The following is a 27,992-nucleotide window of genomic DNA, read 5'->3' as shown; positions in this document are numbered from 1 at the left end:
GACAGCCAGGCGGGGGAGGGGGGGCGAACGCGAATGCAGGCGGGGGGGAGGGGGGGGGAGCAGACGCGATGGCGGGAGAGGGGGGAAGGCGTGCAGTCAACGCGAGCATTTGGGGGGGAGCGTGAGCTTCAGCGAGAGCAATAGACTGTATGCACTCCGGGAATGCTCTTTTGTGCTAAGGATTGAATCAAATTGAGCATATGCTTTGTTTTGTTTTCATATTGTATTGGAAGAAACAAGTGCTAGCTAGTGGAGAATCCTTGGGCACCCGTAAAGTTGTATTTGAAGCAGAGTCCTTTTTGGTAATCTAACCATAAAGGAGTGTGATGTACTATGTAGAACTATTATCTTTTCCTTTCTGGCATGCTTATGTGTTTATTCAGTTTTCATTAGATAAGATTTCCGTGTTACAGCTGCCCTTCCGTTACAAAAGGTACTTGTACTTCATTGAAAAAATTCAGTCGTGTACTTCACTCTCTCTCTAAGAGCTTTGTTCTCTCTCTATCTCTCTCTCTTCTCTCTTCTCTCTTTATCCTTTTGCACACACACACATATGGCACGAAGATCTTTCAACCACCATAGCTGAGCATTGTACTTGCAAACCCTAACCCTAGCTACAACTCTACCATGAACTGCAACATTTTCGTGATGATTTCTTGGGTCTCGGGTGCTGGGCTTAGTGTGTTCTCCAAGGTTGTGACTCAATCTTTTGAGTTTGCGTATTTGTCTTTTCAGTCATGTGATTTGCTTCACTAGATATGTGATTAGCTTGTGGAGAGAGAGAGAGAGAGAGAGAGAGAGGGAGTTGTATTAGCGTCTTCAAAAGGCCAAAATGACCTACGAGATCAAAAGGTTACAACATATGCTTGAGGTACATTATCCTGGGTACAAAATAGTAATAAAGAAAGATAACAAAAATCTATAACTAAAAAATCTGATCTAGGTACATGAGCAGAGAGCTCTCATATCACCCTAATACATCCCTCATGGGTCGCTGTGTCATGGTGCTCAAGGTGGTAAAACTGAGCCGACGTGAGAAGGTCCTACGATGATGGGAGATGATGGCCCGGATCGTCTTGTGGTGCCGTTGATGGCTTCAAGAAGTATTGCCTCTATAGATCCGTTTGAAGCACACCACCGTGAGAGGAGTCTATCACAAGCACCAACCCCCAGCAAACACAACACTTCAAGACAACAGCACACTCAGTCACTATCCCTTGGTCCTCAATTGCCCCAAATTTCACTCGTCTCCCAGCCTCCCAAATTACTCCAGCTGCTGCTGATTCCGGGTCCTCTAAGGTCAGCACTGACCTCAAATATCTTTGGTCTACTCTTTGATAGCCTCTCTTGTCCACAACTGACTCTCAACTAACTGAACACTCCTCCAACGGATGCAAAAATGCTTAGAACCTGCCTCCGAAGCCCTCTCTTTGTTTCTTGTCCGAAATTAGCTCTTCAGAATCTCAAAATGTCCTCCCCCGTCAGATAGCCTCACAAACAAATCTTAAAATCTTCCAAATGTAGGTAGCTGCCCTCGGCTAACCTCTGTTTGACAATATACTCTCTTGGCTGCCACAGACAAGTCAGACTTCTTAGTGTTACCTGTCTCCGAATTCGGATGGCTCTTTCAGTCCAAAACTAATCCTCTAGCGTCCTCTATGATCCTCCAGCATCAGCAAACCTTATAAACACAATCCCAATGTCATGTGCATCACAGATGCCATGGACATTCTCAGGGCTAGATCCAGAAGAGGCAAACAGATAAAGATTATGAACCAGTTAAAGCTAGGACCTGGAGCACAAGATGCAGATGAGGCAGTAGGTTGGACTTGGAGGACTTGGAGGGCTCAGTCGGCTGCAAGACAACCAGGGTCGGCTGTACCAGAAGTAGTCGGGTTGCAAGCGCATCACTACAAGGCAAGAAAGCGCAGCCCAACCAGAATTTTGTGGGGTCCCATCCAGTCGGCTGGTCCGACAGCAATCGGCCAGCTCATCCATTGGTCAAGAGCCTATATATAGCATAGAGTGCTTATGATTGTATTCATTCAACTCCTTTTTGAGTTGGGTCTAGACATAGGACAGAATTTAGGGTTAGGAACCTTTTTATGAAGGCAGCCCATGGCTGCAAAGATCTGTACCTTTTTTGTACATAGTATATACTGAAATTCCAGCACTTCTCACTCTCTCTCTACTCTCTCTCTACCTGCGTTTTTGCATCATGGTGCGTTTTTGCATCAGGAGGTCTTCAAGAGTGTTTAGGGCTGAAAGAAGACTACCCAGAGCTTCCGCGCGTTACATTGGTATCAGAGCATCAGGCTCAGCAAAGCTAAACACTGATTCAGTCCCAGATGATGGCGTACAGGTCCAAGGAACAGGAAAGTACACGGATTCGAAGCCCAAGGCAAGAACACAGATTGGGAAGAACTCCCAGGAGGTTTGTTGGTGGTGTTCCACAGTGCCAGATGGGGATGTCAGTTCCGTGAGCCAGATGGGTTCTAAGGGAACGGTCCCAAGGGAGGTTGATCCTCCAAGGGTGATGTGAGAGTGCCAGACTCAGTTCCAGGAACGAAGACCAAGACGGTGTTCAGAGCCAGGGCAGGAATGGATTGTGGACTAGAGGAAGACCAGATGCATAGATCTTCATCAGAGACAGAGTGGTTTGGAGAACAGATCGGATTTTCAGAGAAAAAGGTTTGCCAGGGATGGATGATGACAGAGGGACTTCGGAACATGATTGGGATGATGACAGTCATCCAAGAGCAGGTTGGATTCCCGTCATCAAGTTTAGCAGAGGGGGATGTCATGTGCATCACAGATGCCATGGACATTCTCAGGGCTAGATCCAGAAGAGGCAAACAGATAAAGATTATGAACCAGTTAAAGCTAGGACCTGGAGCACAAGATGCAGATGAGGCAGTAGGTTGGACTTGGAGGACTTGGAGGGCTCAGTCGGCTGCAAGACAACCAGGGTCGGCTGTACCAGAAGAAGTCGGGTTGCAAGCGCATCACTACAAGGCAAGAAAGCGCAGCCCAACCAGAATTTTGTGGGGTCCCATCCAGTCGGCTGGTCCGACAGCAGTCGGCCAGCTCATCCATTGGTCAAGAGCCTATATATAGCATAGAGTGCTTATGATTGTATTCATTCAACTCCTTTTTGAGTTGGGTCTAGACATAGGACAGAATTTAGGGTTAGGAACCTTTTTATGAAGGCAGCCCATGGCTGCAAAGATCTGTACCTTTTTTGTACATAGTATATACTGAAATTCCAGCACTTCTCACTCTCTCTCTCTACTCTCTCTCTACCTGCGTTTTTGCATCATGGTGCGTTTTTGCATCAGGAGGTCTTCAAGAGTGTTTAGGGCTGAAAGAAGACTACCCAGAGCTTCCGCGCGTTACACCCAAGGCCTTCTTGATGGTTCTGTCGACCTTTCTTTGACCACCTTTTAACTGGACTCAGCTCACTTCTGCCTCAGACCCGGCTGACACATAAGCCTCTTTTGATGCAAAATTGTCCTCCAAATGTCCTCAAACTTCTTCTGGCTCTTAGGCTACTCTTATCTTCAAGAAATATGAGTTGAATTTGCAGCAATGTTAAGGGCTATGGTGGATCAAATGCAAGAATCAATATGATTAGCAAACAATTAGAGAGTGATTAAAGCAAGATTAGTGCATAATTAATCTAATAGTATAATGTAGGCATAGATACTCAAAAAACTAGCAAATTCTCATTAGGCCAATGTCTCAATTTATAGCTTTTACATCTACATGGTGCCAAGCACCCACTCCACTGATTTCTCCTTGATTTGTGCCACCTCCCCTACATTTGGGGACACCTTTTCCTAGAATCTTTCCACACCCCTATATTCACTCATGCTACTCTTGATTCTCTCATTCAGTAGATTTTTCTCACCTTTTCACTGCTACCCACTCAATTACGGACTCCCTTTTACAATCTCTAGCTAAGGACTTATTCCCGCACACACCCATTCACTTGCATATTTTAACACCTCCCCTCAAGTGAATAATTCTAGCACACCTGGACCCTATACCAAGTTTCCCTCTTACTTGGTAACCCGCCGCGACAGTCACTTGAGTCTCTAACTCATAGTCCTTGACACTCTCTCTCTATTTGTGCAAGGCTACTACAAGTGTCCGTAACTTTGACTAAAGTGCTCACACATACATCTACCACATGGCCTACATCATCGGTGGCTCAGAGGTGGTTTTACTCTATTGGGGCAGGTTACATTGGGTTGTGGGTTTCTCTCTTTCTCTCTCAGAGAAGATATTCTGACTCCTCTACCTTAGGAGTCTCCATGAAGTTTGCCGATGCCGATCCTTCTTCATTTGGTTTGCTGTAGCAGTCTGTAGCCATGTGTCCTGGCTTCCCACAGTTGTGGCAAGTGAAGGTCCTTCCTCCTCCCTTACCTCTTTCTCATCCTCGTTCTCGTTCTCGTGTGAGGCCTCCTCGGGTGTAGAGTGCTTTCTTCTCTCCAGTTGTTGGGTCCAATCCTTTCTTCTCTTTGACTTTGTTTTCTTGCTCTAGTAGAGCTCCTTCTATCTCATGCAACTTCAAATCTGGTGCATTCTTTAAGATTGCCACAATGTTCTCATACTCTCCCTTGTCCACACTCTTTAGAAGCATTGCTAGTGCCTCGCCATCTTCTACTTTCTTCCCAATGGTTGCAAGTTATTGTTTGATGCTTTTGTATTTGTTCAAGTGTGTGGTTAGAGGTTCACTTTCCTTCATGTTAAGTTTATAGAATTGCATTAGCAGATTTATCTTTGAATTCTTTGTTTGAGTGCCAAATAATTTGTTAAGTTCATCGTTGTATCCCTACAATGTAGTGAATGATTTCATCATTTAAGCTAAGTGTAATGAGCCCTAATGCTTTCTCATTTCTGCTCTTCCACTCATTCTTCCCATTCTCCTTTGGACATTTAGCTCTTCCCTCAACTAGCCTCCCCGTAGATTCTTCCTCATGAGCAAATACATGGTTTTTGTTTGCCATGTATGGAATTGCTCCCCATTGAATTTAGCTACTTCTTGTGCAATGCTCATGATGATGTGAAGGGAGTCTTACCTCTTGATCCAATTCAAGATTTAAGGGCAGTGTCTACCCTGTTACAACTCCGATTTGGTGTTTAATGATGATTACAATAAGTTTACAACCATGAATACACCAAAAATTGCATAAAGCCAAGGATAGTTGGTTTTGTACTGGATGGTTGGGACATCAAACCAACTTCAAATTGCAATCTAAAGTGATAGAGATCTATATCAGATACCCAATGGTCGGTTTGAACCATCAATTGCACCAAAATGCAGTGATTAGTGCTAATTAATTACTAATTAGTGAGATTAATTTCTTGTTTTGTGTGCAGAAAATAGTGTACGGGGAGGCCAAATCTGGTGCCTTAGAGTTCAAATGAGCTCAGATCCTTTTAAGGGAATCAATAGTAGTTAGTCTAGTAGAGGATCAAGCCCAAAAACATAATATTTGACTAAATAATCAATGCTTAATCTCTGCTTTATCAAAGTCACATGCAGATTTGATCCAGATCTTAATGTAGCTTCTTCTTGACGAATTTCAAGATTTTGAGGCCACCAGCGTGTTCAACATACCCAAAATGATACCAAGTTGAATTTGCAGTAATGTGAAGGGCTATGGTGGATCAAATGCAAGAATCAACATGATTAGCAAGCAATTAGATAGTGATTAACGCAAGATTAGTGCATAATTAATCCGCAGAGAAAAGATATGAGCAATCTTTGGGACAGGTTCAAGTTCCAACAGAACTGCAACGCCACAGAGATCCTAGGGCACCAATCATCCTACAAGATCCTCCATCTTCCTCGCACGCTCTACTTTGAACCAATCCAAATCTCCTCAAATCCAATCCTGCGTCAATTCCCCACAAAACCAGGAAAAAACCAATCAGCAAGTTCCCATTGAGCTGCTATCCAAAACAAAATCTTCTCTCTCTCCTCCCCATCTCTAAGGTTCTCCTTCGTCACAGTTCCTTCAATTGTGCCTATCTCCCCAATTCCTCGACATTCCTCCATTCGCCTCTACTCTCTCCTTCCTTCCCTCTCTTTTTCTTCACTCCCTTTGGACTCACCCATGCATTGCGCCTATTGCTCGTTTTTTGGTCAACAACCACGCTGCCATGTGCATGCAACAGTTCTGAACTTTCCTGCTCTGCAGTTGTCAACAACCATACACTTGGGGTTGGTGGCCATGCAACATCCCCTCTCCTAAGGTTTTTATATGTACTTTATGAGCCTTATTATTTTCATGGGGTGTGGGCAGGTTCATTGAGCTTATTCTTTGGTCCAGAAAAAATCCTATCATCATTCGCAAAACTGGACCCACCCCCGCATCCCCCCCCTCCCCCAATCCCCTTGGTTGAGGCATTTGCTAACACTATATAAATCCTATAGCTAACTCAAACTCCTCCCGGTTGATTCTCTACCTATATCTGCATTTGCTCCACCTGGGTCAAATGTCTGCAGACAATCTGCAAACCATCTCTGAGTCCTTCCCCTAACAGCTGGCTGAATCACACAAGAATATTTACTGTCCAGCCCTCTTCCAATCTCCCCAACCTTGTCCACTTTGAATTCTCCATACAACTCAGGACTCATCACAACTCTCTGAACTCCCATCAATTCTTCATCCCATTCCCCACTTACATCCTTACCATTACAAAAAACCTCCCCAATAAGACCATCCTGATCACTGTCTTCCAGACAGCCTTAATCAGCTTGCTGCTCTCTCATCACATCTCCATCCCATTCCTCCAAAACTTCTTCAGCATCTTCTAGACTCACAAATCCATCAGCATCAGCAACTACTGTCTCCACATCTGCATCCTCTGCCAACTCTTCCCACAATGCAGACATCAGTGACACCTCCAGCATATCAGGGACCTGCTCTTCCACAGTAGACTCACCATCCGTGCATTCCTCCTCGACTTTGCTGGCATCTACCATCTTCAAATCTGGGTCCGTAGTCATGCCACCTGTAGGCTCCTCACTCTCACTAACATAATTTTCCATAGTCTGGGCATCCTTTAACACACCTCTCACCCAAGGACCACTAATCTGCTCATTGCTTCTACCATGACTCATACCAATCAAATCAAGCATACCAATTTCATCTAGTGCTTTCCTTGACTGCAGCTGAACCTGAGACAGCATTCCCTCTTTTCTCCCAACAGCCTGTCTGTCTTCACTTCTACATATCACTGGAAGGCTATAACCACTCATCCTCATGGTCGGTATGCCCTGCATCAATGGAACCATTCGAGCAGTCCTCCCTTCTGCTGTTCTCTCTCCAAGCCTAGGTGACCTATCTTCAAGCTGAGCTGTCCTTTGCTTCAGAGCCAATCTCCGTAACTTCCACTCCTCTCTTGCAGTCCTCAGGGCTTCCTCAGCTCTTTAGTTCCACCTTTTCCTTCAAATCAGCATTTAAAGATTGAATGAATATATCCATCTTAAATACAGCCGGCAGGTGCTTTGTCCTAAGGGAAACATCCCATCTGACCCATAAGTCCTCAAAATGTTCCACAAAACTTTCAAACATATCTGTGAGATTATGCCTTAATTTCTGAATTTCTTGCCACAAAATATCAGGGGATTCACCCTTCTTGTAATGCTGCATCAGACCTTCTTTGACATCCTCATATGTCGGACCTTGATTAGACCGAGCTTTCCAAATCTGAAACCACTTTTTGGCTTCTCCCTTCAACAACATTGACAACAAGGTCAATTTATCCTCATCTCTGTCCTTTCCATAAGTAAATGCTGCCAACTCCAATCCATCCACAAAGTCCTCTGGATCCTCTCCATCAAGCCCATGGAACACTGGGTACATCATAGCTGCCATCTGTTCTTTTGACAACTCTCCTGACAACTCTCAAACTTGTAAATTGACTGAAGGGTGCCTTGAAAGCCCTCCTCAGTGGGGGCACCAAAACAATGATGGCTTTAGGAAGTACTCTCTATAGCTCCGTCTGAAGCACACCACTGTGAGAGGAGTCTATCACAAGCACCAACCCTACCAAACGCAACACTACAGGACACCAACACACCCAGTCACTATCCCCTGGTCCTCAGCTGCCCCAGAGGAATATTTCATCACTACCCTCCCAGCCTCCCAAATTACTCCAGTTGCTGATTCAGTGTCCTCTAAGGTCAGCATTGACCCCCAATATCTTTGGTCTACTCTTTGATAGCCTCTCTTGTCCACAGCCGACTCTCAGCTTACCAAACACACCTCCAGCGGACGCAGAAATGCTCAGAACCTGCCTCCGAAGCCTTCTCTTTGTTTCCTATCCAAAATCTGCGCTTTAGAATCCCAAAATGTCCTCCCTTGTCAGATAGCCTCACAAACAAATCTTAAAACCTTCCAAATATAGGCAGCTGCCCTCAGATGACCTGTCTTACAATATACTCTCTTGGCTGCCACATACAAGTCAGACCTCTCACTGTTACTTGCCTTCGAATTCGGATGGCTTTTCCAGTCCAAAACTGATCCTCCAGTGTCAGCAGACCTGATAAACACACTCCCAAGGCCTTCCTGATGGTCTTGCCGACCTTCCTCTGACCACCTTCTAACTGGACTTAGCTCACTTTTGCCTCAGACCCGGCTGACACAGAAGCCTCTTCTTATGCAAAAATGTCCTCCAAATGTCCTCAGACTTCTTCTGGCTCTCAGGCTACTCTTATCTTCAAGAGATATCACACTAGTGACTCCTTGCTGACTGCAACAAACTCTCAGCTGCCTCCGAATGGGCTGTGTCCTCTTGAGGCCCACTAATCTGACTTAACTGACTCCAATTTTCTCACTTCCTTATCAACTGACACTTCTGGACATACAAAACTATCAAACCAAACAAGAATACATCTCCTTGTGGACACTCTACTGTCACCAACCACATCCAACTAACTTTGGATGAACACTAAGCCCACAATCCCTTCTGACTTCTATCTTCCGGCAGACCTACAACTGTCAGCTGGAGCACAGAATCACCTCACACCAACTCAGACAAGTTAAATCAACATCCCTATACTACGAGCTGACAAATCTGATGTTTGGCTGACACACATCTTGATCTGACTCTGTACTCCCCAACAGTTTCTTGCTGGGTCAGAACTAACTCAAAACCATCACCCCAGATAGAGAACCAATACACCCCAGTGGTTTATCTTCGTCAACCCACTCAAAACAACATATAAATCACAACCGTACAGCAAAACAATGAGCATCTGTATCCACTCACAACAAACGTAATCCAAAACCCTCTGTCTTCATCAAATAGATAGGAAATTTCAAGGTCTCAACATCCCTGAGACTTGGAGATATCAATAGTAAGAAACAACTAGAGCAAGGGGGGATCCACAACAAGATTGTCCAATCTTTCAATCTTAAAAAACCAAACAAGAAAAAGGCTCTGTTACAACACCTGCAGGCCACGACCACACACCGGAGAGAAAAGATATGAGCAATCTTTGGGACAGGTTCAAGTTCCAACAGAACTGCAGCACCACAGAGATCCTAGGGCACCAACCATCCTATAAGATCCTTCGACTTCCTCGCACACTCTGCTCTGAACCAATCCAAATCTCCTTGCGTCAATTCCCCACAAAACCAGGAAAAAACCAATCAGCAAGTTCCCATTGAGCTGCTATCCAAAGCAAAATCTTTTGTCTCTCCTCCCCTTCTCTAAGGTTCTCCTTCTTCATAGTTCCTTCAATTTCGCCTCTCCCCAATTCCTCGACATTCCTCCATTCGCCTCTACTCTCTCCTTCCTTCCCTCTCTTTTTCTTCACTCCCTTTTGACTCACCCATGCAAAGCCTTCGCGTTCGACAAGGGGCTTCAACTCCGATTCTTGGGTCGACATCGTGAAGAGGGCAAGTGGAGAGAAAATTCGATCTTTGCACAATAAAAGTGCAAGGGAACTTGAGAGCTTGAGAGCTTGAAAACTTGAGAGATGTGTGGCAAGAAGCCCACTTAACTGGTTTATATAACTATCCCCAAAAGCTACTTGAGCTTTTGCTTTTGTGTTTTAATATATATATATATATATATATATGGATATATATATATTTTGTAAAAAAAAAAAAAACAAACACCTTTAAACCTTGGAGGGGGCTTTTAAACTTTTTTTAAAAAAATTTAAACTAAAAAAAAAACGAAAGCAAGCCCAAATCGGCGAGTGCTTTCCCTGTTTTTTTTTTTCTCTTCCCTCCTGGATTAACATCGCCGGCTGTCTACGTTGCTGAGGTCATCCACCGCCTGTCTTCGCCAGCCTTCTGCTGTCGCCTTACGCGCTGCCGGCGCCCTTTCATGCAGGTCTGTGTGGTGGTCTGCGCCAGCTTGCTTGCGTAGGCCTAGCCACAAGGCGGCGTAGGCCTGGGCGCCTGCCGGCCTGGCCTTGGCGCCTGCCTGCGTAGGCCTGGCCTTGGCGCCTGCCTACGTAGGCTTGGCCGACTGTCTACGTAGGCTTGGCCGACTGCAACATGCGCCTCCAACAACCACACGACCAGCATGCGACTGCTCTTCAATAGCCAATCCATCACTTCTCTCGCTCTCTCTCTGTCTCGAGTTCAACCAAAACAGACGAACATGCTTTTTTCTGTTTTCTTGTTTATAGAGTTCAAAACATCTTTCCACATCAAAATTTTTTGACATTTTTGGCTTCACGGTTGATCCACATTAGCCAAAATCACTCCGATACCAGTTGAAAGATCCATGCAAAGCAAACAACCCTTTCTAGACCACAATCGCTATCATCACGGGTTCCTATGATGAAAAAACAACATACTGAATTTGAAAATCAGCAGTATGCACAGAAAAACAGCAAGCTTTTTGAACTTATACCTTTCTTCGACCTCATCTTCTCTACCTACCGACTTGCTCGTTCACGAGGCATGCTTTGATACCACTGTCAAATCCCCATCGGATCTCCTCGTTGAACGCTCCTGGTACGAGACTCGAATCCTGCAAACAAACAAACAACAAGGGGGGTGCAAGCCTGACGCACCTCCAAACCATGACAGCCGTGGGCAAGCCCACAGTCTTGGCTGTCCCCACCGAGCCACGAGCTGAGCTAACTAGGTTGACGTACTGACCAATCTCCTCCTCACGACGTCTCATACCGCCACAAAGCTACCCTCGCGGGCCTCGAGATTGCTGCCGGCCTCGGCTGCATAAAGCAGGTACACGTCTGCACTAGATCCAGGCTCCAAGACCATAGAGCTTCACAAATCTCGCGAGACTCTATATGACTAATGACTAACCTTGGCCACCCTTTTATAGGCTCTTGGCCGGTCATCGGGCGTCCACACATGGGCGCCCACCTGTCCATACATGGGCGTCTACCCGTCCATACTTGGGTGCCCGCCCGTTAGTCTATCCCTAACTCAGTTCGCCAATCAGTCTGCCTAGCTCCAAGCTTCCCTAAACCTCGAAGCTAGTCTCGTGTGGGTGTAGCACACGGTAGATACACACTGTGCACATGACATGCACCTATCTTTGCCCGGATAATCTCGTGTGGGACAGATGCCTTACTATGAGTTATCCTCGCAATCATCATCACAAGCAATCTCTCTAGTGGTCTCCAACCATCATGAGACTCGCTTGACCATATGTGGTGGCCAAGACTTGGCCCCCAAATTTGCACACCTTATAAGAGTGTCGGGGATACAAGAGTCTCGAAAAGCCATAACTTGTTCGAGACTCCTGAAACTGCACCTGTGAACACATCCTCTCTAAATCTCCTAGAGCCGCATATCCTCGTGTCAATCTCGCCTCAGCGGCTGCCCTCATAGAGAAAGCTGGGCTAGTAAACAAAATCTCTAAGTATACATAGGAGGAAACATACTCCAACACTTCACCTCTGTATGAGAACTGTGGAGCTGATCTACTCACCCACTGTGTAGAGGTATGAAAGATCATAACCTTGGTTTTCCCAAGGTTCACTGTGAGGTCCCTATCCTCTACAAATGCATGTGTGTGTACGTGGGGTGTGTGTGTGTTGGAGCATATGTTGATACCAAGTTCTACACCCACTATTGGGCACTGTTGACGCTAGTGGGGATGTCGTAGTATCCAATCCATACTATGCATGATGGAGTTGATGGTTTATTGTCTTGTGGATGACTATCATGAGGTTATAAATTGCACAGTCTTATAAGGTGAATTTGGGCATGTTCCTGGATTCATCTAGGTATATCTTTATGCTGTATTAGCGGACATGCAAATTTCATATTGTGAAGTTTTTGTCCAAGTTGCAGCTAGTTGATATTGTGTTAATGCTCTTTAGTGGTGCATATGCCCTATTAACTACCTATTTCTTGTAATAATTCTTTCTATTTGTTATGATCCTTAGTGCTAGGCTTCATTAGGTCTGAGTTTGCTCTGTATCTCCGGAGCTTTGACAGAAACTTAGTACACAGACCTTTGTATGAATGTATGCTCTTATGTGTGTGTGCGCGCGTGGGGGGTGTGTGTGTGGGAGCATATATTGACCAAGTTCCACACCCACTATTGGGCGCTGATGACGTTAGTGGGGATCTTGTAGTATCCAGTCCATACTGGTATGATGGAGTTGATGGTTTATTGTTAGATATCCGTAACGCCGCTACGGGCGTTACCACAAGAGGGGACGGCCTCTGGCTTACCACCCAGCCATAGAGGAAGAATGAGGATTGCCCCTCATCCCCCAGGCTATATAGTGTGTGGCCTGCTGTCCACACTAGCCTGGCCGCCCATGACTCCGCATGGGCGTCCTCTCCCACGGAACCCCGGATATGGCCATCCGGTCTGCCGTCGGTCACAGGCGTTACAGCCTACGTGACATTACCCCCCCCTTAAGAAGAGTTTTCATCCTCGAAAACAAACTGGGGAAACCTTTTGGAAATTGCACTACGGCGTTTCCAGGTAGCTACCTCCTCATCCCTATCTGTCCATTTAACAAGTACCTCCTGGTACACTTTATGTCGGGTTTGTCTATCACGATACCGTAGAATCCTTTCAGGTTCATGTTGTATCTTTGGTGGCTCTATCAAGTCCACCAAAATCTCTGGAGAAACTGCGTTCTCTAACCCGTGAACTGATTTCTTCAGTTTATTGACATGGAAGACAGGATGGACTTGAGAACTCTCCGGTAACTCAAGTTTATATGCTACGTCCCCAATCTTCTTAAGGATTTTAAAAGGACCACAATATCTCGGAGAAAGTTTATTACACTTTCCCGTTTTCATGGTTTCTTACTGCGCAGGAACCTTGAGGAATACAAAGTCACCTTCTGCAAAGGTCACCTTTCTACGTCCTTTATCCGCATAAGTCTTAGCGCGATCCTGAGCGCTACGAATGCTCTCACGTGCGGCTTTGAGCATATCATTTATATCTTCAAGGAAATCCTTTACAGATTGAATCTTCTCCTTTTCTAGGCCTACAGCCATCGGAGATCTCGGTTGAAAACCATACATCAACATGAATGGTGTAAATCCAGTCGCTGAGTGTTTGGAGCTGTTATAGGCAAACTCCAATAAGGGCAAGTACTCTTCCCAATTAGATTGCTTCTTACTATCATAAGAACGCAACATATCCTCTAGAATTTGGTTAACTCTTTCAGTTTGACCATTGATCAGACTCCGGATGATCTGCTGACTCATACTCAGAGTAGTATCCAACTTTTTGAAGATTTCCCTCCAAAAATGACTGTTGAACTTTCTATCTCTATCCGACACTATATCTGCGGGCAGGCCATATAGCTTGTAGAGATGTTCAATAAAGAGTTTTGCCAACTCTGGCGTTTTTACAGTTTTCTTCGTGGCAATAAACTTTGCCATTTTAGTTAACCTGTCCACTACCACCCACTCTGAGTCATTCCCTCGACTCGTCTTGGGTAAACCGGTAATGAAATCCATGGAAATGCTTTCCCATTTCCCTTGAGGAATCTCCAGCAGCGGATGGAGTAGTCCTCCAACCTTAAGACGTTCATGTTTATTGATCTGGCACTTACTGAATTTCAGCACATAAGTCTGGACATCCTTAAACAAACTAGGCCAATAAAACTGTCTTTCTACTAGTGCATAGGTCTTCTGAATCCCAGGATGACCGGCACTTGGACTATCATGACTTTCTTTAAGAATTTGGGCCCGAAAGTCACCAATAGTTGGTACACATACTCTACCCTTGTAAAGTAAGTACCCGTCGTCAATGGAGTAATTAGCATATTTCTCCCACGTGTCCGGTCGAGCTCGACCGCCGCTACGGGCAATCCGACGTGCCATTAACTGGGGGAGTCATTGGTAAGCAAATGTCTAGTAGTACTCACGCAAGCCGTGATTTGGTATTTCAACCAAAACCCCAAGGCAAATATCATGCCTTGATTTTGCATCATGTCATTAGCACAGAAGCTAATGTACTGGAGAGCACTCTAGTAGCGCAAGTTCTTAGACTATGCTACTAGATATTTGTAGACTACGCTACCATGTTGCATCACCAACTTGTTAAAACTTCTCCTTGGAAAGCTCTACGGCCATAGGAGAAATAAACTAGAGCCAATCTAATCATGCATCACAAGGATTAGTTCCAAAGCTGAGAGATACTTTCTTTCTTAGAGTAACATCTTTGCACAAGCATATGCTCTAGAATCTTGTTGAGTTTCTAACTACCATCAATCTACGGATGGTTAAACTCCACTCTAACTGAGAGTAAATGTAAGTTTTGAAAATTTCCCTTCATTATCAATCCACAGATAATGACTGAGCTTGCTGCAAAGCCATAGGTTGCTAGATAATTGATGGTAATTACACAAGCCCAATGTCTCATTACATCATACATTCAATATAAATGCAAACATCACAGTACTTCGTGATGATGAACTTAGGAATTTCATCCTATCCCTGTTTGGTGTTGGTATGAAGTATAACTATGAGAACATTATTTGCTGCCTTCCATTATAGCGGCAAAGCTACCTACCCATCACAGGTGGCAATCTCTACCAAGCTATAACCAATGACAAGCAAATAAACGAGTACTCTTGTAAGAACTTCATAACCATATCTCACACCAAACTCATAATCACTACGGATTAAATGCCAGGGCTTGTAAAATTGAATGTTATCTGATAGGTAGAGGGGATCATCAAACTACGGATGACCTCGACAACTCACTAGGACTAGTGATGTGTAACTTTTAAGTTACGCCACTCTCCTTGCTTATTCCATACCATCGAACAAATCGGTCCCTCGATTTGAGCAACGTCAACATATTTATGAGTACCTCGATACTCATGGATTGTGGTTCGGTAATTTAAAATGTTGATCTATCTTTCACTCGAGGATCTTAATTTTATTAGCAGCTATGTATTAGTAGTGAGTAACTACGTACCCACTATCATCACACTAGTAGCTCCATACTAGTCTGTGAGTAGCTCCGTACCCAATGGCGTACCTCCCTCGAGTGGGAGTACCATATACAACCATCTATAACAAGATGCTTAAGTCACTTGCTGCTAAAAAGTGACTACACAAATTGACATACTAGTCTGTGAGTAACTCCGTACCCAATGGCGTACCTCCCCCGAGTGGGAGTACCATATACAACCATCTATAACAAGATGCTTAAGTCACTTGCTGCTAAGAAGTGACCACAAATTGACCCCTCCATTGCACATTGCAGTACAATTTTTGGTATTACAACACGAATTTTTGGACGTCCTTATCATAGAGGTCAACTTAAAAACTAGTGCATAGGTCTTGTGGAGTTTCGGCTGACCTAACCACACCACTGGTGACTTCCTACAAAAAATGTGGCGACTTCCTACAAAAAATGTGGCGCCGAAGTCACCACCTATGTACTTTAACTCCGTAAAGTACATGGTCTTCATCTATCATCTATGGAAAGTTGTAAAACATTCCTGCGATGGATTTTTATCACCCTAAAATTATTGTGCACTATTTTAGTGTGAAGAGCTTTTTTTCCTGGGTACCATGGTTCACCCCAAGCTCATCTGTTGCTAAATTCTCCGATTTAACAAAAGATATGTCTGCCTCCGAACACTCCAGTTCAGCCCCAGACTTTGAGTTTACTTCTTAACACTCTGGTTAAGTCAAAACTCACCAGATACAGTAGGATTTATCACTAAGCTCTCCGGCTTAGCCTCCTATCCTAACTCAGCCCGAGTTTATGTACACTACATATGTCGGATCCGATACTAACAACAACCAGGCTCGTCTGGAGTGAGATACTACTCACTATTGCCATGTAAAACCTTATTAGAAATGCTCCACTCATTCCCCAGGGGTCATACGACTTATAGGGTTTACACGCACATGAACTTTGTAAGCAAAATAGCCTGTTTATGCAATATTACAATTGCTTATGTAGGAAAGTAATATATTTCCCAAATTCATATGGTAGCAACTAAAATGTGCTCACAATCGCACACTTATGTTGAGAACATAGGCAAGACTACGCTTGCAAAATGCTATAGGGCGTCCCCCATGCATGAAACTGTCCAACCAAACTAGTCTTACTGCTAACCTCTAGATTTAGATCACTCCGGAACTAAATCACTCTGTTAGCACTAGTACACCATCATGGTCTTGCTACCTAGAGCTTCTCCGAACTCTGTAACTGGGTTTTATCCCAACTTATGGCTATATTTGGTAATTTTCAAAGTTCAAATTTTATCTTGCACACTTTATCACTACAGACAAGTGTACATACAGACCTGCCAAAGAGTCAAGTTACATACCATTCAATTGAGTACTGCTAGCAGCACTGCTAGCCCCTTTATCCCAAGTAATACACACCTTAGGGATTACTTTGACAAGGCAATCTACGTGACTAAATTAAACTAGTCACCACTCTCTAGGCCCAAGTAGTGACACTATTTTGTTACTACCAACCAGGGCCAGCTTGCCTCTACGGGCCAAGGCTCTCTTGTTGCTACAAACAGTAAGCAACTTGTTTGGACACAAGGCATAACCACATCAAGACTACGCTTGTACATGGTTCTCATTTGCCAAAGTTTATCACAATCTTCTAGCATCTGTTAAAAGATTGTGAAGGGTTATGAGCACTATGGCTCAATTAGGCTTACCTTGATTTCTCGTGATAAGCACTTCGTCTAATTTGGGCACAACTGACGCCACTGCCGGTCCTCTTAGCCCAAGTAAAACACACCGCAGTTTTAGATTTACACTATAGCCAAACTACGTGACTTTGATGGTCAATACTAAGTCTAGGCTCAGCTTAAATTTAGTCTCTCTGAACCAAATGTGTGATCACTACATGTGCTACCCTCGAGGCGCTACGGCCATAGAAGTGTTCACTAGGCACAACGGCCATAGAACGGCTCTCTCTCGAAGGACTCGGCACTACGGCCGTGGGATTTGTCTTTCTCTTAGCACGCGGCGCTACGGTCGTGTGCGGTGGGTCTCTTTCGTGGAAAACGGGCACTACGGCCACACGGCGCGACGGCCGTGTTGGGTAAAAAAAAAATAAAATAAAATAACAGGCCGGGCCGGCCCTCGCCGCTTCCGCCCGCCCGTGGGGAGTGTCCACAATGCCGCCCAGTTTGGCCGCCGCCGCCTGGCTGGCCGCCGTTGCCAGCTGTGCGCTGGGCAGGCCCATATGTGATGGCGCCTAAGGGCTGGCCACCCGTATGGCCGCCCGCTGGGCCGCCCTCTGGCATGGCCGCCCGCTGGGCTGGCCGCCTAAGGCTGGCCTAGCCGCCCGCTGGGCTGGCCGCTTGGGCTGGCCGCCCGCTGGGCTGGCCGCCTGGCCGGGCCTCAGCAGGGCCTTCAACTCCGCCCGCCCGCCATCCACCCTTTCAACGAGAAGTTCCCCTACGAGCTCGTGGGCACCGCCCTCTTCGGCGACGGTGCCTCGGGTGTCATTGTGGACGCCCTACCCCAGCTCCACGTGGAGAGGCCGCTGTACGAGATCCACTAGGTGGGCGAGGTGCTGGCGCCCGACTCCGAGAAGATCATTGAAGGCACACTTAAGCTGGAGGGTCTGCAGTTCTACCTGAACCGGAGCCTCCCAGCGCTTGTGTCGAAACATGTGGGCGCTTTCTGCCGGACGGCGCTGGACAACGCGCCCACCTTAAAACACACAGTGTTTGCTGGCCATTGCCGTGGGGCTGGTCTTCGCCCCCCCCCACCTCCCCCACACACAGTATAGAGGCGACTTCTCTGTCTATGAAACGAATTTCAACGCAGAAAAAAAAACAAAACGAAAATTGCTTACCTGCGTTTTTCTTGCTGTGTGTGACGGGGAGAGAGAGAGAGAGAGAGAGAGAGAGAGAGTTCTTCCCTTCCATTCTGTCTTGGCTGCCTCCCTCCACCCACTCCATTGGAGATAAGGATGAGAAGATGAATGGTTGAAAACCATCGAGTGGGCTCCGGTCCCCCGGTCACGCGCGGGCTCTGACAATCCCATCGAACCACGCTCTGATACCAGTGTTAGATATCCGTAACGCCGCTACGGGGGTTACCACAAGAGGGGACGGCCTCTGGCTCACCACCCAGCCATAGAGGAAGAATGAGGATTGCCCCTCATCCCCCAGGCTATATAGTGTGTGGCCTGCCGTCCACACTAGCCTGGCCGCCCATGACTCCGCATGGGTGTCCTCTCCCACTGAACCCCGGATATGGCCATCCGGTCTGCCGTCGGTCACAGGCGTTACAGCCTACGTGACATTACCCACAGGTCCCAGGATCGAAACCTGGCTCTGATACCAGTGTTAGATATCCGTAACGCCGCTACGGGCGTTACCACAAGAGGGGACGGCCTCTGGCTCACCACCCAACCATAGAGGAAGAATGAGGATTGCCCCTCATTCCCCAGGCTATATAGTGTGTGGCCTGCCGTCCACACTAGCCTGGCCGCCCATGACTCCGCATGGGCGTCCTCTCCCACTGAACCCCGGATATGGCCATCCGGTCTGCCGTCGGTCATAGGCGTTACAGCCTACGTGACATTTATTGTCTTGTGGATGACTACCATGAAGTTATAAATTGCACATTCTTATAAGGTGAATTTGTGCATGTTCCTGGATTCATCTAGGTATATACATTTAAATGTCTTTGCATCTCCTTTGGTGAGTCGGCTATCAGTACAATGTCATCTGCATATATAAAAAGTGGTATCCAGGTGCCTGCTAGTGGTGATCTTGTGCCTCCCTCTCTATCAATGTACTCAGAAATCTCATCAATGTACAGACCAAGCAAAGTTGGTGAGAGTGGAAAACCTTGTTTCACTCCAATGGTAGAGTGAATAAGCTCAGACTCTCCCTCTGGTGTCTGTACTCTACACGTCACTGACTCATATAATGCAAGAATCCCCCAAGTGAGTTCGTGCGGAACTCCTATGCCATACAATCTCCTCAACAATGCCGTGGCACTGTGTCAAAAGCCTTGCGGAAATCCACAAAGCAGTAGTAAATCCTCCTCCCCTGTGCTCTCCTCTTCTCAATGATGGCCTTGAGGGTGAAAATGTGATCCAGTGTTGAGAAGCCTCTACAGAAACCTGCCTGCCCAGGCGCTTCAAGTCCCTGCTCCTCTGCCCAACTACTAAGCTCATGCTCAAGGATAGAGGCATAAAGCTTAGCCAATGTGTGGCCAATCATGATAGTACGATAATTAGTGGGAATCATGGGGTCACCCGATTTCAGTACGGGCACAATAGTGTTAGTGCGCCAACTCACAGGGAAGCCCTCACACATAGCTCTGTTAAACATATGCATCAATAAGGGAGCCAACATATCTCTAGCATAAGACAAATGCTCTGCAACAAGGCCATCATGATCAAGGGCCTTCCTTGCATGCAGTCTATCAATAGCATCATGAATCATGCTCAACCTGAAGAAGGTGGAAATCTATGGACGGGGCTCGGAGGGATCTGGAAGAGCAGGCTGCTCTGGGATCTGGTAGAGGGTGGTAGCTACCTGACTCCAGGTGGCTATTGAAGTAATGGGCATGGGTGGGCTATGCTCTCGAAGAAGTCTCCAAGCCTCCCTAGAATCCCATCCTAAAAAGAGCTAGTATAGCTCTCGCTGTAGGTGGGAAAGGAAAGCTCATTTCTTGCGCCTTGTAAGATGGCGGAAGAAGATCCGTGCTTGTTGCTGAGTGGTAGATCCAAAAGCAACCTCCCTCTGAGGTCTAGCTCTCGCCTCACGGCACTCGTTATCATACCAGCTATTTTGGGGCATACTCCCCAGTGGTGGTCTCCTCATCCCCAATGAGTGCGGAAAAGCAGCGGCTGCAGAAAAGTGGAGTGAGTCTGCAAGCTGCCTACTGAGCTCCTTTAGTGATGCATGAGGGTTTGCCATGGCTAGAGACTGAAAAATCTCCGAGGTACAGACATGGGCAGTGCCTCTGGTGAAATGGTATCTGGGGTACCGTGTACCGCCCCGGCTATGAGGCTGAGTGGTATAGTGATAATCCATAGTGAAGGAGATGTATGCATGATCTGCAGCTACTGCAATCGGGCGAGGTGAAACAGTAAGTCCCTGGATGTGGGTATGAGCGATAAAAGGCAAGAACATATTCTTCCGCGCTGGCGCCATGGCAAAGAGGGTAGCAAGTGAAGGATCCCGAGTCCAACCATCTAGTGATGCCATTGAGTATGGCTAAACCATGTGCTCCGCCTAGCTCTAGGAGATACTCCCCATACTCTATGCAAGCTGCAGTGTCCTGCGATGTCCTCTCAACACCAAGGTCCTCTGTGGCAAGCTCTCTGAACATGTCCCCTCATCTCAGTTTCTATGTGTGTTTTCAGTGTTTGAATCTCATTTTTGAGCTCTGGCATATCCTTGATTTCCCCTTCCTCTTTTGTGACTGACTCAATTTGTACCCTCCATCCCATCACCTCTTTGTGGAGTCACTCTATAACAACATCATAGTGACATAGAAACACGTTTTTTGGGCTGAGAAACTCCGAAACCCCGAAATGACCGAAACGCCAGAAACACGTTTCAAAAACGGGGATTTTTTTTCGTTTCTAAAGAAAAACAAATTGTCTTTTTTAAAACAAATTTGTCAAAGTGTTTTTTTTAGAATGTTGGGCTCTTTCTCTCTCTCTCTCTCTCTCTCTCTCTCTCTCTCTCTCTCTCTCTCTGTGCGCGCGACCTGCAGCCCAAACATCTTGCACGTGATCTGCAGTCACCTCTTCTTCTTCATCTTCTTCTTCTTCTCCTCCTACTCCTCCTTCTCTCTCCCCCAATTTCTCACAAATTCCCCAATATTCCCAATTCCCTAAATTCTCAATTGCCCAATTTCTCATAAATCCCCAATTTCTCACAATTGCCCAATTTCTCACAATTGCCTGCATGTCTCGCAAGAATAATCCGAATCCGTCGCTGCAACCTCCGTCTATGCTGGGATGCCCTCCTCCGTAGTCGTGGGCGTCTGGACCACCCCAACTCAATCGCACGATCAATTAGTGTACCGCTGGTGTGGGCGGTATTCATGTCCTGCTGCTGCTGTGGTCCATCTGGCGCAGTGATGGCTGGACTAAAGAAGTCTGTAATGTGCCTCTGAGTCTGGCTCTCTGTGTGCCTAAGCAGGCTATCTCTATATCTCTGCAGCTCAAGCAAGAACAATCCCAAACACAACTGCTGCTCAAGAATGGATGCATACAATCGTGCTAGTGTGTGACCAATCATAATAGTGCGATAATTCCCTGGCTCCATAGGGTCCCCTGACTTGAAGATAGGCATGATGGTGGACATACTCCAAGTCTCAGGTAAGCCTTCACACATAGCACGATTGAACATCACTGCTAGAAGCTCTGCCAGCATGTCTCTCGCATGGATAAAGTGCTCAGTGACCAATCCATCATGATCATATGCTCTCCCAGTCTTCATCCTATCAATGGCCTTCCTTACCATCTCTGCGGTAAAGAAAGTACATGTCTGTGGGCATGGTGCTGGCGAGTTAGGAAAAGGTGTCTGTCCAGGAACTGTATATAGAGATGCTGCATAACTACCCCAGATCTCTGTAGAAGTGATGGCCAAAGCAGGGGAGGACTCATGAAACAAACGCCAAGCCTCCCTCGAATCCTGGCTCAAGAATAGCTGGTATAATTCCTGCTCTAGCTGAGCAAGGAAGGCCTGCTTCTTCCTTCGCACAAGGCGCCAGAAGGCAATATGAAACCGATCCCGTCAAGTGGGAATAGACTCTGTTGGACACCCACACGCGTAATAGCACAACTTAATATCACAATTTGAAATGGACAACTTAATAACAACTTGAAATTGAAATGAAATGAAATGAGATAAATGGACACCAGCACTGGGGCCAGAACGGGCGGATCCCCCCTCAATATATGATATATTTATTGGGAGTATTTAACAAATACAATGCTCCATGGGTTCCAAGAACCAGATGATGTCCATGTACAAATGAATACAGTACCAAACAAAAGGCTCGAAGTAGAAATTCGGAGTAGAACGACCACTAGCGTGGTCCAGTCTCTACGGTCCTGTGCTTTCACTGGACTCCGCGGAGAGCGCCCCAGTGGTGTTCCAAGACCACGCACAAACAGGCGCTCTCGTACTAACGCCTGGCTTTCCCGATCTCAGCACCTTTGGACCGAGGTTCTCCAAGAGCTTGGACTACCCGGCACCGAACGGGTGTTGCCCGTGGAGAGAGTCCCTTATCAGATTTATCACAAAATACTTTACTTTAATCTGAAAATTCACTTACTTGAAGATGGCAGATGGAAGTCCAATACCCGAGGTATCTGTGTGTAGTTACTTGAGTGGGACACCAAGATGTAGCCACTTGAAGAAGGAAGTCGCTGCCTATGGAAAGCAGGCACAACCACCTACCGAGGAGATCAGCCACCCGCTGTGTAGGTCACAGCCACCTTCTTGTGGAGGAGGGTGATGGTGTAGTAGCCGCCTATGGATAGATTGAACAGTCCACTAGAGATGGAGAAGCAGCCGTCAATTTGCAGAGTATAGCCGCCAGCCGCCTAGATGTAGGAACACAACAGCTGGAGAATGAATACACAGACGCCTTCTGTGGTTGGCAGTACAGCCTGTAAGGCTGCCTGACTGGAGGCGCGCACACAGCCTTTGTGGTCGCCTGGCTGGAGAAGTATACACAACAGCCTGGGTGAGTATGCGCAGCTTGTGGAGATGCAGCGGACTGTAGAAGAGCATGCGCAGCAGTACAGTAGCAGCCTGGGTGAGTTTGCGCAGCCTGTGGAGATGCAGCCGACTGTAGAAGAGCAGAAGCGTAGCCTTGAGGTGGTGGCAACCGCCTGTTGAGTAGGCAGTGCAGCCTACAGGAAAAAGGGCGCAGCCACCTGTATGGGAGGAAGTGCAGCCGCTGTGCAGGAGAGGCAGCCGCCTGTTGGAGAAGGAAAGAAGCAGCTTGCTGGTGAATACGCGCAGCCTGAAGCGATGCAGGAAAACCAAGGTGATGAACGCCGGGGATACCTACGATAGAAGTGGTGGCTCCCTTTTGTAAAGTTTGGAGGGGGAGTTGCATGACTAGAGCTGGCTGGCTCCCCACGTTTGCATGTGGGCGGCCAGCTCTTGGGTGGTGTGGGTAGGTGACCATGCACCCACCCCCACACACACACAAGTCAAGTGTGGCTCCCCACCTTGACCCCTAAGTGGGTGCCCACTTTTAAGTAAATGTGAACATATAACCTTATAAATCAAAAGGTTAGAATATGAAATATTAAACCAACATGTGCAATACACTTACCACCTCTTCACATGCACCAAAACTCGTCAGAAGACAGAGCAAACTTCACGACTCACTGGCAGGCGTCCTCGCTCAGTAAGTAACACGTCAAACAGGCAAACACAAAAATACAAGTCATGCGAAAAGAGTTTCAAACATGCAAAACATGGATGCATGTGCAAATAGTATCATGGACATATCTCCCGTTCATGGAACAAGTACAAAATATCTGTCGGCACAAAAAGGGCACGACGTAAAACATAAATCCTGGTCTTCCTATGGAGTCACAGTCCCATAGGTAAGACACTATTCCAGGCACGAGCCTCCCTATGGAGTGACAGTCCCATAGGCAAGACACGGCACGAATACTAGCTCTTCCATGGCGTGACAATCCCATGGATAGAACATAGTCCAGGTCATACACGGGTGGCACCAATCTGGCTCCCGTCCATACGACACCTTCCTGCTAACACACGGGTGGCACCAGTCTGGCTCCCGTCCATGTCAACAAAATACTGGCCTCTTCACATGAGACACCGGCCTGGCCTCAAGTGAACGAGACACAAAAACTGGAGATGGACCAAATGGTCGGCCAATTGGTGACACAATACGTGACTGTCGGTGAGTAGTGACTCCCAAAGCAACCTCCTGCTGCAGTCGGGCTCTTGTCTCTCTGCACTCCTCATCATACCAGCTGTTCTGGGGCAGTAAAAGTACTTGTACTTCATTGAAAAAAAAAAGCAACTATCACACCATTCAGTCGTGTACACTCTCTCTCTATCTCTCTCTCTCTATCCTTCCGCAACACACATATGACATGAAGACCTTTCAACCATCATAGCTGAGCACTTTACCTGCAAACCCAAACCCTAGCTGCAGTTCTACCATGAACTTCAACATTTTGGTGATGATTTCTTGGGTCTTGATTGCTGGGCTTAGTTTGTTCTCCAAGGTTTAGGCTCAATTTTTTGAGTTTGCGTATTTTTCTTTTTAGTCATGTGATTTGCTTCAGCAGATATGTGATCAGCTCGTTTGAACAAATGGCAGGGGGAGGAGAGAGAGAGAGAGAGAGAGAGAGAGAGAGAGAGAGAAAGAAAGAAAGTTGTATTTATGTCTTCAAAAGGCCAAAATGACCTATGAGACCAAAATGTTACATCATGTCCATGGAATACATCATCATGGTACTCAAAGTAAAACTAAAAGAAAATATCCGTAAAAAAACAAACAAAGAGCCTCAAGCTCTTGCATCAACCAAGAATATCTTGTATAGTGCTTCTTGGTTGGGGGGGGGGGCGAGAAAGAGAGAGAGAGAGAGAGAGAGAAAAAGTTATATTAGACATCTTCAAAAGACCTGAAGGGTCCGTGAGTCCAAACAGAAGTGTTACAATAATTTCATGAGATAACTTGATCATGAAACCAAAAACATAGACAGTCAGCTATGTGTGCAATGATGATGAAAATAAGCATATTTAGATGCATGTGAAAAATGTATGTATCATTCATATCCTTTACTGCCTACTTTTTAAAATTTGATTTCATTTGCAGTTTCGAAAGCTTTTCCCGCCTACAAAGTGGTCAGCGGAAATTAATGCCGCCATAACAGTTCCTTTTTTCCAGTGGCTTGTAGGGCCTTCGGAGGTCAGTATTTGATAAGCCTAAAAGTATGCAATGGTTTCGGATAAGCTGATTCATACTTTAGCTTCTTGCAGTAATTTTTTGGGGGTGTTCTTGGGACCAGGTTGTGGAGGTAGAGGTAAATGGAGTAAAGCAAAAAAGTGGTGTGCATATCAAGAAGTGCAGGTTAGGGCGCCCACTTGCAAAAGCATGCGTTTTAGAAAAATTTGGGTCTGGGTACTGTTCATTTGCAAAAGCATGCTTTTTACTGTTTCCTGAACATGGCCATATGCAGATACATAGAGTACAGTGGATGTGTGGGAATGTGTGTCAACATGTGCAAACTACCGACACAAGATTTTTTCACAAACGAGTTCGGCTTGCCTTTGACCATGAATCCAAGTGTGTCTCTCTTCTGTAATAATACATGCCATTAGCAGATGTGTGCAAAATGCAGACAGGCGGGCAATGGATGGAGGCTTGATCGCCCGCCCATGAGAAGCTGCCCTCCGCCCGCCCTTGTCAGATGCTCTGATAGCAAGGATGAGTGGGCTATATGTGTAAAGGTCTTAAGTTTAGATGGTCGTGTTTCTGCACCATACTCGTTTTTTTAAATCTATTTGTAAGGGTTTTGTCAGATTTTGTTTTGCAAGATTCTTCTCATGTAGCCTGTGGTAACCTTCTACACAGATTTTGAGGACATGAGTTGTGAGATGATCTATGGTCAGCAGCCTCCACCAATTGAGGAAGATCCTGCCTACAAGCAATCATGCTTCTCTACTCTCTGTAAGTGGTTCTTATTTTTTGAGACTCTATCAACGTCCATTGGGCTTGCATGAATTCATAGAAAGCTGTCAAGCACCATTTTGATAACATACACACCAAGACCAATAACTATGGCAGGTTAGCTGAGTCTTGTGACCATGATGAGCCTTAATATTAAAGAAACAGAAACCCAAAGTGACTGGAAGGCTTAGGGAGTCACATAGGTAGATTAGGTGCATCCCTGTGAGGGTTTCCAAGTCCTTGAGGCAGTGGCTTGTGAGAACGACAGGCTGGAAACAAAAGCAGCTGCGGGGAACAACTTTCACCATGGAAAAATGGTGTGCATGTTTGGATGGTTTATGGGCAGTTTATGAGTATGGGAATAACTTGAACTTCCCATTGGTACATCTTTTTGTGGTATTAGCAGATATAAGGATTCCTATTGAAGTCTTTGTTGATGTTGCGGCCAGCTGGTTTATATTAATTTTGTGTCCAAAGCGGTGCGATTTGCCCATCTGACTGTGATATGTGTGTGTGTGTGTGTGTGTGTGTGTGTGTGTGTGTGTGTGTGTGTGTGTGTTTTAAGTGCTATCTGTCATCGTGGCCGAGTTGCCCTCGACTTTGTTGAATGGTTTATCTATGAAGATTTGTCTATTAGGGTGACATCTCTATAACATGAACCTAACCTACTCTTGGGTGCTGATGACACAATGGGTCATAGCACATAATCTATGCTATGCATGATGGAATTGATGATTTGAAGCTTTGTGAGTAATACTTTCATGAAGTGAAGATTTGCTTTTTGGTTATGGTTATTTTTTGGAAATAATCTGAACTTTCCATTTTTGCGTGTGTAGCTTTTTTGGAAGGTTGATTGTGTAACCACAGGTGTATATTGAATCATTATGGGCCGACATACTTGCATGACAGGTCCTGTTGCAAATGAGAACACCCCAGCATGCCCCAAAGTCCGGCTGTAGAAACATTGAAGAAGCAAGCCTTAAAGGACCTTCTCCAGGTAAAGCTAATTGACTTGCTGAAAGGTGGTCAATGGAGCATTTGCAGGCACTATATTGCCACTTCAAGCTCGATACCACTCTGGGGAGGAGAGTTACACCATCTGGTCAAGAAAGCATGGTTAATATGTGGCTGCTGATGACCTCTATTGCAGGCTTTCAAGGTTTAAAAGCTTTAAGTTGAAAGATCTGGATCTGTGCAAGGCAGTATGTCATAATGTAGGAATTTGTAGTGGAACTCACTTTCTGTTATGAATTCAAATATTGATGGAGAACGGACAATAAAAGGTACAATGCCCCAGACGTGGATGCTTGCATTTCCCTAGATAGCTAATCAGACTAATAAATTATTCTTGATGCAAGTACTAGTTTGATAATATTGGAGAGTTTCATAAAAGATGGGCATGGCCATGTGCAAGGATATCAGTACAGGTCTAGAAAGTCACAATGTTGTTTGTAAGGGGTGGTGGCCAAGTGTGAGGATGCCATGTACCGATCTAAGACATTGCAATGTATGCTACACAAGTGCTTGTAAGAGGTGACATGCTTCCTCTCAAAGAATAATAGAGTCCCAAAACAGGCTCTTTCCTTGGAGTACATGCATGGCATATGTCAAATTCATGTCATATGCCTAAATGTTCATGTCATATGCCATTGCATTGCATGTGTGTTTTTATATCATAATGCCTGTTGTGTTGTGCATATTTGAAGCTATTTGCATGCATACTTTGGTTGTGGCATACCCTCTGTTTTCCTGCGTGTTCCACAAGAAGTGTCCTCTACAAGAACACAAGGAGGGCAAAATAATAAGTTATAATCCATTTAATTAAAGAGGAGAGAGAGATATGTATCTTATTTTCATTCT

The 27,992-nt window shown here is 45.8% G+C and overlaps 1 protein-coding gene across 2 annotated transcripts in view; it reads left to right on the top strand.

Annotated features, from left to right (window-relative positions):
* The window catches only part of LOC147622063 (beta-carotene isomerase D27), a 66,102-nt gene extending 38,385 nt beyond the window's left edge, over positions 1-27,717 (top strand). Inside the window, exons 3-8 of one of the 2 annotated variants that reach the window (XM_086823138.1) lie at positions 25,278-25,370; positions 25,471-25,532; positions 25,642-25,748; positions 26,037-26,132; positions 27,042-27,129; positions 27,283-27,717. In XM_086823138.1, the coding sequence (XP_086679264.1) occupies positions 25,278-25,370; positions 25,471-25,532; positions 25,642-25,748; positions 26,037-26,132; positions 27,042-27,091 (408 nt within the window). In that variant the 3' untranslated portion in view covers positions 27,092-27,129; positions 27,283-27,717. Of the gene's footprint in view, positions 1-25,277; positions 25,371-25,470; positions 25,533-25,641; positions 25,749-26,036; positions 26,133-27,041 lie in introns of both variants that reach the window. The other variant, XM_086823137.1, reaches the window with a different exon arrangement.
* The last annotated feature ends 275 nt before the right edge of the window (positions 27,718-27,992 follow it).

This window comes from Cibotium barometz, chromosome 29 (genome assembly GCF_041138505.1).
Source record: "Cibotium barometz isolate CiBa-2024 chromosome 29, ASM4113850v1, whole genome shotgun sequence".
Lineage (NCBI taxonomy): Eukaryota > Viridiplantae > Streptophyta > Polypodiopsida > Cyatheales > Cibotiaceae > Cibotium > Cibotium barometz.
Note: the sequence above shows the minus strand (reverse complement) of the source record. Positions and strands in the feature narration are given on the sequence as shown.